The sequence below is a fragment of the Lichenostomus cassidix genome, unplaced genomic scaffold, assembly GCF_008360975.1.
Source record: "Lichenostomus cassidix isolate B80296 unplaced genomic scaffold, HeHo_3.0 HiC_scaffold_528, whole genome shotgun sequence".
Taxonomy (NCBI): Eukaryota; Metazoa; Chordata; class Aves; order Passeriformes; family Meliphagidae; genus Lichenostomus; species Lichenostomus cassidix.
In genome coordinates this window covers 120551-132682 of record NW_028147563.1, presented here as the reverse complement: position 1 = coordinate 132682, position 12132 = coordinate 120551, and the positions used below count along the sequence as shown (strand labels likewise).

Sequence of the window (12132 nt, the reverse complement as noted above, 5' to 3'; positions counted from 1 at the left end):
CCACAGCTCCTCATCCTCCCACAACTTCTCATCCTTCTCCTCCCCCCACAACTCCTCCTCCTCCTCCCACTTTTCCTCATCTTCTGGTGGTTCCTTATCCTCCTCCAGCTTATCCCATGGCTTCTCATCCTCCTGTTGCTCCTCACGCTCCTCATCCTTCCATGGCTTCTCATCCTTCTCAACTTCTCATCCTCCCATGGCTCCTCATCCTCCTCAAATCCTCATCCTCCTCATCCTCCCACATCTCCTGATCTTCCTGCAGCTCCCCATTCTCCTGTAGTTCCTCATCCTCCCACAACTCCTCCTCCTTCTCCTCCCTCTGTTCCTCATCTGCTCATGGTTCCTCATCCTCCTCCAGCTCACCCCATGGCTTCTCATCCTCCTGTTCCTCATGCTCCTCATCCTCCCATGGCTCCTCATCCTCCCATGGCTCCTCATCCTCCCATGGCTCCTCATCCTTCCATGGCTCCTCATCCTTCCACGGCTCTTCATCCTCCCACAGCTCCTCATCCTTCCATGGCTCCTCATCCTCCTCAACTCCTCATCCTCCTAATTTTCCCACAACTCATCATCTTCCTCATGCACTTGTAGGTCCTCATCCTCCTCATCTTCCCACAGCTCCTCATGCTTCCACAACTTCTCATCCTCCTGTTGTTCCTCACGCTCCTCATCCTTCCATGGCGCCCCATCCTCCCACAGCTCCTCATCCTCCTCATCCTCCCACATCTCCTGATCTTCCTGCAGCTCCCCATTCTCCTGTAGTTCCTCATCCTCCCACAACTCCTCCTCTTTCTCCTCCCTCTGTTCCTCATCTGCTCATGGTTCCTCATCCTCCTCCAGCTCACCCCATGGCTTCTCATCCTCCTGTTCCTCATGCTCCTCATCCTCCCATGGCTCCTCATCCTCCTCAACTTCTCATCCTCCCACGGTTCCTCAGCCTCCAACCACTCCTCATCCTCCTCATTCACTTGTAGCTCCTCATTCTCCCACAGCTCCTTTTTCTTCCACAACTTCTCATCCTCCTCATCCTTCTCATATTCCCACATCTCCACATTCTCCTACATCTCCTCATCCTCCAACAGCTCCTCATCCTCCCACATTTTGTCATCTTCCCGCAGCTCCCCATTCTCCTGTAGCACCTCATCCTCCCATGGCTCCTCATCCTCCTCATCATCCCACAACTCCTCCTCATCCTTCTCCTCCCTCTGTTCCTCATCTTCTCGTGGTTCCTCATCCTCCTCCAGCTCACCCCGTAGCTTCTCGTCCTCCTTTAGTTCCTCAGCCTCCTGCAGCTCCATATTCTCAACTTTTCATCCTCCTCAGATCCACACCCTCCTCATTTCCTCACATCTCCTCATCCTCCTCATTGTCCCACATCTCCTCATCCTCCTCATTGTCCCACATCTCCTCATCCTCCCACAGCTCCTTCTTTTTCCACAACTTCTCATCCTCCTCATCCTCCTCATCCTCCTCTTTTTCCCACATCTCCTCATCCACTTGTAGCTCCACATCCTCCTCCAGCTCCTCATCCTTGGAGAGGAGAGATGGGAACCCTCCACCCCCTTTTCCCCACCAGATCTCCCCTCAGCTCCCCCTTCCCTCGGTCTCCTCCATCCCACTCCCCCCAGAACCCTCACACCTCCCCAGGATTGGGAATTCCTGCTGACATTCCCCGAATTCTCTGCTCCGCAGGAAGGAGGTGGGGCTGGACCTGTTCTTCCCCAGCCAGATGCAGGAGAACCTGAAGGTGAGGGACGCGGCTGGGACACGGGTGGGACACCTGGGGGCACCTGTGACCATGCATCTGTGTGTGTCCATGTCCCTGTATCCGTGTGCATCCCCATATCCCTGTGTCCCTATCCCCATCCATGCTCCTATGTCCATGCTTGTCCATCTGTGTGTCCCCATGTGTGTCCATGTGTATCCATGTGTGTCCATGTCCCTGTATCCATGTGAATCCCCATATCGCCATGTGTCCATGTGTGTCCATGTGTGTCCATGTCCCGTATCCATGTGCCTTCCCAAATCCCTATGCCCCTATCCCCACCCACACTCCCGTGTCCATGCGTGTCCATGCGTGTCCATGCATGTCCGTGTGTGTCCATGTCCCGTATCCATGTGCATCCCCATATCCCTGTGTCCCTATCCCCATCCATGCTCCTATGTCCATGCTTGTCCATCTGTGTGTCCCCATGTGTGTCCATGTGTATCCATGTGTATCTGTGTTGCGTATCCATGTGAATCCCCATATCCCCATGTGTTCATGTGTGTCCATGTCCCCTATCCATGTGAATCCCCATGTGTCCCCATGTGTCCATGTGTGTCCATGTCCCTGTATCCATGTGAATCCCCATATCCCCATGTGTCCATGTGTGTCCATGTGTGTCCATGTCCCCTATCCATGTGAATCCCCATGTGTCCATGCGTGTCCATGTGTGTCCATGTCCCCGTATCCATGTGAATCCCCATATTCCTGTGTGTCCATGCATGTCCATGTGTATCCATGTCCCCTATCCATGTGAATCCCCATATCCCCGTCTCCATGTGTGTCCATGTCCCTGTATCCATGTGAATCCCCATATCCCCATGTGTCCATGTGTATCCATGTGTATCCATGTCCCCTATCCATGTGAATCCCCATATCCCCGTCTCCATGTGTGTCCATGTCCCTGTATCCATGTGAATCCCCATATCCCCATGTGTCCATGTGTATCCATGTGTATCCATGTCCCCTATCCATGTGAATCCCCATATCCCCGTCTCCATGTGTGTCCATGTCCCTGTATCCATGTGAATCCCCATATCCCCATGTGTCCATGCGTGTCCATGTGTGTCCATGTGTATCCATGTGAATCCCCATATCCCTGTGTGTCCATGCGTGTCCATGCGTGTCCATGCGTGTCCATGCGTGTCCATGCGTGTCCATGCGTGTCCATGCGTGTCCATGCGTGTCCATGCGTGCCCATGCGTGCCCATGTCCCCGTATCCATGTACATTCCCATACTCCTCTATACCCATACCCCACCCGTGTCCATCCGTGTGTCCGGCCCCATCCCGCTCCCCATCCCGCTGTTCCTGTATCCGACGCCGTGTCCCCGCGGGTGTCCCGGCAGCCGCGGCAGCTGCGGAAGATGATCCAGCAGACGTTCCAGCAGTACGCGCTGCTGCGGGAAGAGGAGTGCGTCCTCAAGTTCCTGCACACCCTGGCCACCTTCGCGCCCATCGACCAGGAGAGCTTCCGCTGCCAGCTCGTCGTGCGTGCGCGGGATGTGGGATGTGGGACGTGGGATAATGGGACGTGGGATATGGGATAATGGGGTGTGGGATATGGGATAATGGGATGTGGGATATGGGATACGGGATATGGGATGTGGGATGTGGGATAATGGGATGTGGGATGTGGGATATAGGATATGGGATATGGGATGTGGGATGTGGGATAATGGGATGTGGGATAAGGGACATGGGATACAGGATATGGGATATGGGATGTGGGATGTGGCATACGGGATACGGGATGTGGGATAGGGGATGAGGGATATGGGATATAGGATAGGGGATCATGGGATATGGGATATAGGAGACAGGATACGGGATATGGGATACAGGGTATAGGATACAGGATAGGGGATATGGGATGTGAGATATGGGATCATGGGTTACGGGATATGGGATATAGGAGACAGCATATGGGATATGGGATACGGGATAAGGGATATGGGATGGAGTTGGATGGATTTGGGTGGGATGGGATGGAGTTGGACAGTGCAGGATTGAGATGGGATAGGGTGAGATGATGGGATGGGGATGGGGATGGAGATGGGGATGGGGATGAGCATGGGATGGGGTGGGATGGGATGGAAGCAAAGGATTGGGATGGGATGGAAGTGCACTATCCGGATTGGGATGGGATGAAAGTACAGGATTGGGATAGTGATAGGATGGTAGTGCAGGAGGATTGGGATGGGATGCGATGGGATGGGATGGGATGGGATGGAGCAGGATTGGGGTGGGATTAGGATGAGGATGGCAGTGCAGGAGGATTTGGATGGGATGGCATGGCATGGCATGGTATGGAGATGGGATGGGATGGAGTTGGGATGTTCTGGGGATGGAATGAGATGGGTAGGATGTTTTGTGGGTTGGGTCTTATGGAGATGGTGTGGGATCAGGATGGGATGAATTGGGATGGGAATGGGATGGGGTTGGGATGGGATGGAATGGGGCTGGACGGGATGGGAATGAAGATGGGGATGGGATGGCTTTCCATGGCATGGAATGGGAATGGGATGGGGATGGGACCTGACCCTTGGGATACTCCTCATCCCAATTTCCCTCTGCTCTGGCTGCCCCCAGCAAGGATGGAACATCACCGTGGATTTGGTCATCGGCCCCAAGGGCATCCGGCAGGTGACCAGCAAGGACGCCAAGGTGGGAATTCCGGGCTGGGAATTGGGGGGTTCCTAATCCGGAATCAGTGATTCAACTCAGCATGGATTTAATTCCCGACGGATTCCCCCTTCCCAGCCCACCTGCCTGGCGGAATTCCGGGACATCAAGTCCATCCGGTGCTCCAGAGTGGAGGATGACCAGGCTCTGCTGCAGCTGGGGCTCAGCGGAACCCCCCCGGTGAGGAGCTGGGAGAGAATTCCTGGGAATGCTGGGTGGGCTGGGTGGGATCCCTGGGGATCAGGCGGGATTTGTGGGAAGCTCCATTTCCAGCCCCTTAGGTGAGGATTTGGGGCATCCTGGGAATGCTGGGTGGGATGGATGGGATTGGTGGGATCCCTGTGGAGCTTCTGGCAAATCCTGCCTCATCCATCTCCCACCCTGGTCAAGGGGAAATGATCCCTGAAAATTCAGGAATGTCCCTGTTCCAACCCTTTCCTGGGAATGCTCCTCCAGTGCTGGGAGTGCTGTTCCAGGGGTCTCGGGATGGTGGGAAGGATGATGGTGGAAAACTGGGATGGGCTATGGGGTGGGAGAAGGGCTGATCCATCGTCCCATCCTGGAATTCCCAAGTCCCTGGCAATCAAGACGTCATCACTGGCGGAGGCGGAAAACATGGCCGACCTCATCGACGGCTACTGCCGGCTCCAGGGGGGCTCGGAGACATCGCTCATCGTATTCCCGAGGAAAGGTGGGAATCCAGGGGTGGTGGGATCGGGTGGGGTTGGATGTTTTGGGGATTGGATGGAGATGGGATGGGATTGGATTAGGATGGGATGGAGATGGGATGGGGATGGGATGGGATGGAGATGGGATGGGATTAGGATGGGATGGGGATGGAGATGGGATGGGATTAGGATGGGATTAGGATGGGATAGGGATGGGATGGAGATGGGATGGGATTGTGATGGGATGGGATTAGGATGGGATTGGGTTGAGATGGAGATGGGATGGAGATGGGATGGGATTGGGATGGGATTGGGATGGGGATGGGATGGAGATGGGATGGAATTAGGATGGGGTTAGGATGGGATTAGGATGGGATGGAGATGGGATGGGATTAGGATGAGATGGAGATGGGATGGAGATGGGACAGGATTGGGATGGGATGGAGATGGGATGGGATTAGGATGGGATGGAGTTGAATGGGATAGGGATAGGATAGGGTTGAATGGGATAGGGATGGGATAGGTATAGGGATGGAGATGGTGATGGCATGGGGTGGGGTGGGGATGGTTTGGATGTCATCGGAATGGGGTAGAGATGACATGGGATGGAATGGAGTTGGAATGGAATGGGATGGGATAGGGATGACAATGGGGATGGGATGGCTTTTCATGGAATGGGATGAGATGAGAAGGGATGCAGTTGGAATGGGTGTGGGGATGGCAATGGGATGGGAATGGAGTTGGGATGGGTTGGGTTGCATGTTATGGGGATGGGACGGAGATGGGATGGGATAGAATGGGACAGGAATTTTCCCTCTCCTCTCTGCAGAGCGGGAGAAGAGGATCAGCCTCCCGCAGATCCCAGCCCCGTGAGTGATCCTGACCCTTTCCCAGGATTCCTGACCCCGGTATCCTTCCTTATCCCCATCCCGGTCCCTGACCCTCTTCCCACCCTCAGGAATCTCGGGGAGAGGATTTCCACGTTTTCCCACAGCATCAGTGGGGGTGAGTTTTTGTCTCTTCTCCCTTCCCATCATCCCTGGGGTGTGGGCAGAGATTTAGGACACATTCCATATGGGATTTGGGAAGGCTGGACACCCTCAGCTCTTTTCCAGAGGGTTGGGATGCCTCCAAGCATCCTGGAGGAGCTCCAGACCCTCTGGAGATGCTGGAAAACCCCCCCAACCAATGAGCTTCCTGATCCCAATCCCACACCCCGTTTTTCCCCAGATTCCGATATTTACGCCGAAATCCTGGATGAATCCTCAAGGCCAAGATCTGGAAGTAGGTGCTTCCCCTGGGAATTCTCCGGCTGAGGTGTCCCAGTTCCTCCTGCCCATCCCAAATTCCTGTCCCATCCTCACTGAACACCTCAGAACATCCTGGAGGAACTGGCATGAGTCGTGGGGCAGATCCATGGATCCTTGGAATGGTGGAGAGGGCAGATCCATGGATTCTCATGGAAGGGGAGGGCAGATCTATGGAATGATGGAGAGGGAAGATCCATGGATCCTTGGAATGATGGAGAGAGCAGATCCATGGATCTTCATAGATAGAAAGGGTAGAATCCATGGATTATCATGGATGGACATGGCAGATCCATGGATCCTTGTGGGAATGATAGAGAGGGCAGAATCCATTGATTCTCATGGATGGAGAGGACAGGATCCATGGATCTGTGTGGGAATGATGGAGAGGGCAGATCCATGGATCCACATGGATGGAGAGGGCAGATCCATGAATCCTTGGAATGATGGACAGGGCAGATCCATGGATCCTTGTGGGAACAATGGAGAGCACAGATCCATGGATCCTTGGAAAGATGTAGAGGGCAGATCCATGGATCCTTGTGGGAATGATGGAGAGGGCAGATCCATGGATTCCCATGGATGGAAAGGGCAGATCCATGGATCCATGTGGGAATGATGGAAAGGGCAAAATCCATGGATCCTCATGGATGGAGAGGGCAGATCCATGGATCCTTGTGGGAATGATGGAGATGGCAGATCCATGGATCCTCATGGAAAGAGAGGGAAAATCCATGGATTCTCGTGGATGGGGAGGGCAGATCCATGAATCCTTGGAATTATGGAGAGGGCAAATCCATGGATCCTCATGGATGGAGAGTGCAGATCCATGGATCCTCATGGTTGGAGCACACAGATCCATGGATTCTCATGGATGGAGAGGGCAGATCCATATCCATGGATCCTTGGAATGATGGACAGGGCAGATCCATGGATCCTTGTGGGAATGATAGGGCAGATCCATGGATCCTCATGGATGGAGAGGGCAGATCCATGGATCCTTGGGATGATAGACAGGGCAGATCCATGGATCCTTGTGGGAATGATAGAGAGGGCAGAATCCACTGATTCTCATGGATGGACAGGACATGATCCATGGATCTGTGTGGGAATGATGGAGATGGCAGATCCATGGATCCTCATGGATGGAAAGGGCAGATCCATGGATCCTTGGGATGATAGAGAGGGCAGATCCATGAATTCTCATGGATGGACAGGGCAGATCCATGGATCCTTGGGATGATAGAGAGGGCAGATCCATGAATTCTCATGGATGGACAGGGCAGATCCATGGATCCTTGGGATGATAGAGAGGGCAGATCCATGAATTCTCATGGATGGACAGGGCAGATCCATGGATCCTTGGGATGATAGAGAGGGCAGATCCATGAATTCTCATGGATGGACAGGGCAGATCCATGGATCCTTGGGATGATAGAGAGGGCAGATCCATGAATTCTCATGGATGGACAGGGCAGATCCATGGATCCTTGGGATGATAGAGAGGGCAGATCCATGGATCCTCATGGTTGGAGCACACAGATCCATGGATCCATGTGGGAATGATGGAGAGGGCAGATCCATGGATCCTCATGGATGGAAAGGGCAGATCCATGGATCCTTGGAATGATGGAGAGGCCAGATCCATGGATCCTCATGGATGGAGAGGGAAGACCCAGGGATATTCCCGATTATCCCGGGGGGGGATCTGCCCTCGGAATGATTTGGGATAAAGTCCCCTTTTCCCTCTTCCCATCCCCACGAAGTCCAGCACTATTTGATTTCCCGGGATGACGTCGCACTGGGCAGGATCCTCGGGGAAGGATTCTTCGGAGAGGTCTACGAGGGAATTTACACCACCCCGGTGAGATTCCCGCCCTTTCCCCGCCATCCCAAATCCGGGATCCGGGCGGGGTTTGGGATATCCCATTCCCACTTTTCCCTCTCTGAGCAGAAGGGTGAGCGCATCAACGTGGCCGTGAAGACCTGCAAGAAGGATTGCAGTCCGGAAAACCGGGAAAAATTCCTGAGTGAAGCTGGTATCCCGAGGGTTCTGCAGGGTTTTTGGGGTCTCGAGGGTCCTGCTGGGGTTTTTTGGGATCCCGAGGGTCCTGCTGGGGTTTTTGGGATCCCGAGGGTCCTGCTGGGGTTTTTGGGATCTCAAGGGGGTTCCTGTTGGGTTCTTCTTGGGGTTCTGAGGGTCCTGCTGGGGTATTTTGGGATCCCGAGGGTTCTGTGGGGGTTTTTGGGATCCCGAGAGTCCTGCTGTGTTTTTTGGGGATCCTGAGTGTTCTGCTGGGTTTTTTAGGATCCTGAGGGCCCTGCTGGGGTTTTTTTGGATCCTGAGTGTCCTGCTGGGTTTTTTGGGATCCTGAGGTTTTTGTTGGGGTTTTTTTAGGATCCTGAGGGTCCTGCTGGGTTTTTTTTGGGATCCCGAGTGTTCTGCCAGGGTTTTCTGGGATAAGATCCCACTCAGGGCTCACGTGGGTGGGGACAGGATGACACAACCTTGTCCTGGCATCTCCCGGTGGCTTTTTGGGGAGAAGTGGCCTTTGGAATGCTGGACTGGGGAAAAGGGAGTCAATCCATGCCGAGACACCTGGGATAGGATCCCAAAAACCCCCAGATTATGGGAAGGGATTATTGGAAGGGGGAAGCTGCTGGAATTCCTGCTGGAATTCCCAGGTGAGGCCATCGATCCTAAAAACCAGGAGATCTAACCCCTTTGGAAAATCCCAGGCATTCCTCTCTCTCTGCCTCCATCCCCTGGGACAGGGATTGGAATTCCTGGAATTGGGATCCCCCATTCTGAGTTGGGAATTCCACAGCCCCCGGGACGGGGATTAGGATTTCCAGAATCAGGAATTCCCCAGACTGATTTGGGAATTCCACAGGCCCAGGGACAGGGATTGGGACTCCTGGAATCAGGAATTCTGAGGTGGGAATACCACAGCCCCCAGGACAGGGATTGGGATTTCCAAAATCAGGAATTCCTCATTTTGAGGTGGGAATTCCACAGCCCCTAGACCAGGGATTGGGACTCCCAGAATTGGGAATTCCGAGGTGGGAATTCCACAGCCCCTGGGACAGGGATTGTGACTCCTGGAACTGGGAATTCCCCATTCCAAGGCAGGAATTTCACAACCCCTGAGACAGGGATCAGGACTCCCGAAACTGAGAATTCTGAGGTGGGAATCCCACAGCCCCCGGGACAGGGATTGGGATTTCCAAAATCGGGATTCCCCCATTCTGAGGTGGGAATTCCACAGCCCATGGGACAGGGATCGGGACTCCCAGGATTGGGAATTCCCCATTCTGAGTTGGAAATTCCATAGCTCCTGGACAGGGATCAGGACTCCTGGAATTGGGAATTCCGAGGCGGGAATTCCACAGGCCCAGGGACAGGGATTGTGACTCCTGGAACTGGGAATTCTCCATTCCAAATTGGGAATTCCACAGCCCCTGGAACAGGGATTAGGATTTCCGGAATTGGGAATTCCCCATTCCAAGGCGGGAATTCCACAGTTCCTGGGATAGGTATTGGGACTCCTGCAATCAGGAATTCCCCATTCTGAGTTGGGAATTCTACGGTCCCAAGGACAGGGATTGGCACTCCCGGAATCGGGAATTCCCCATTCCGAGGTGGGAATTCCACAGCCCCTGAGACAGGGATCAGGACTCCCAAAATTGAAAATTCCAAGGTGGGAGTTCCACAGCCCCTGGGAGAGGGACCGGGACTCCCAGAATCCGGAATTCCGAGGTGGGAATCCCACAGCACCCAGGACAGGGATCAGGACTCCCAGAACCGGGAATTCCCCATTCCGAGGCGGCAATTCCGCCATTCCCGCAGTGCTGATGAAGAAGCTGGACCACCCGCACATCGTGAAGCTCATCGGCATCGCCGAGGACGAGCCCACCTGGATCGTCATGGAGCTCTATCCCTACGGAGAGGTCAGACCCCGTTCCCGCCCCCATCCCGGCATTCCCGCCGGAATTCCGGCGCTGATCCCGGCGGGAATTTGCGGTTGCAGCTGGGGCAGTACCTGGAGCGGCAGCGGCCGCCGGTGCCTGTGCTGGTGCTGTTCGCGCTGCAGGTGGGCAAAGCCTTGGCTTACCTGGAGGCTCTCAGCTGCGTCCACAGGTCAGCAGGAACGGGATCCGGCGGGATTCGGGATGGGATTGGGATCCAACAGGATTTGGGACGGGATTGGGGCTGTGTGGGATTACGGATGGGATTGGGGTCGGGTGGGATGTAGAATGGGGTCAGGGTTGGGTGGGATTCGGGATGGGATTTAGGGTCAGGTGGGATTCGCAATGGGATTGGGAGCCGGGTGGGATTTGGGATGGGAGTGGGATCCAGTGGGATTCAGGATGGAACTGGGGTTGGGTGGGATTCGGGTTGGGATTTAGAGTCAGGTGGGATTCGGGATGGGAGCGGGGTCCGGTGGGATTTGGGATGGGATTCGGGGCTGGATGGGATTTGGGATGGGATTGGGATCTGGAGGGATTCGGGATGGGATTTAGGGTCAGGTGGGATTTGGGATGGGATTGGGAGCTGGTGGGATTCGGGATGGGATCGGGGTCTGGTGGGATTTGGGATGGGAGTGAGACTGGGCACGATTTGGGATGGGATCAGGGTTTGGTGGGATTCGGGATGAGACTGGGGTTGGGTGGGATTGGGGATGGCATCAGGGCTGGGTGGGATTTGGGATGGGATTTGAGGCCGGGTGGGACTAGGGATGGGCTCGAGGCTGGGTGGGATATGGGATGGAATTTGGGGCCGGGTGGGATTCGGGATGGGATCAGGGTCTGGTGGAATTTGGGATGGGTGGGAGGAGGTGCTGGGAACTGGGAATGGGCATGGGGAGAGGGGGAAGGGTTTGGTGGGGAATTTTTGGGAAGTGGTGTTGTCAAGGTGGGGATTCTCCTTCCCTATCTGTTTTCCATCCATTCCCTGTCCATTATCCATCTGTTCTCCATCTATTCCCCATCCATTCTCCATCCATTATCCATCCGCCCATCCCCAAAATCGGGATCTCCAAGCCCCCAGATCCCAAATCCTAAATGCCAGAATTCCCAAATCCTAAATGCCAGAATTCCCAAATCCTAAATCCCAAATACTGGCAGGCAGGGATACAGATACAGGGGAAAATGAGGGACTTGAGGAAATATTGCTGACCCCAAACTTTGGGAGGAGTTGCCAGAATTCCCACCCAGGAATCAGGAATTCCAAGCTGCCAAGTGTCCCACCTCAAAAAAACCCCAAAACCCCGGGAAGGGGCAGATTCCAGGGAATTCCCGGGAATTTGAGGTTGTCCCGGTCCATCCAACAGCCGTGTGCATGTGGGAGATCCTGAGCTACGGGAAGCAGCCGTTCTTCTGGCTGGAAAACAAGGATGTGATCGGAGTCCTGGAAAAGGGGGATCGACTCCCCAAACCCGACCTGTGCCCTCCTGTCCTCTACACCCTCATGACGCGCTGCTGGGACTACGATCCCGGGGAACGGCCCAAATTCCAGGAGCTGGTCTGCAGCCTGAGGTGAGCTGGGAATGCTGGAATATCCATGGTGGGATGGGAATCTGGGGGGAAAAGCTGGGAAAGGTTTTGGATCCAGAGGTTTGTGGAGAAATTTGGGTTTAGAGGAGTGTTGGAGACCTTTTCTTGGGAAACCAAACACTTCCATTCCAAAGGGTCTCCAAGGCTCCGGA

General features: G+C 54.5%; 1 protein-coding gene and 1 pseudogene across 1 annotated transcript in view; both read left to right on the top strand.

The window, feature by feature from the left end:
- The window catches only part of LOC146422059 (protein-tyrosine kinase 2-beta-like), a 58098-nt gene that overhangs the window by 21554 nt on the left and 24412 nt on the right, over positions 1-12132 (top strand). The window contains exons 7-18 of the mRNA XM_085046752.1: positions 1693-1747; positions 3114-3254; positions 4357-4431; positions 4528-4629; positions 5023-5140; positions 5947-5986; positions 6076-6122; positions 6348-6401; positions 8191-8288; positions 8379-8463; positions 10275-10375; positions 10456-10565. Of these exons, the coding sequence (XP_084902878.1) occupies positions 1693-1747; positions 3114-3254; positions 4357-4431; positions 4528-4629; positions 5023-5140; positions 5947-5986; positions 6076-6122; positions 6348-6401; positions 8191-8288; positions 8379-8463; positions 10275-10375; positions 10456-10565 (1026 nt within the window). The remainder of the gene's footprint in view (positions 1-1692; positions 1748-3113; positions 3255-4356; positions 4432-4527; positions 4630-5022; positions 5141-5946; positions 5987-6075; positions 6123-6347; positions 6402-8190; positions 8289-8378; positions 8464-10274; positions 10376-10455; positions 10566-12132) is intronic.
- LOC146422060 (uncharacterized) overlaps positions 11766-12132 on the top strand; it is a 2813-nt pseudogene continuing 2446 nt past the window's right edge.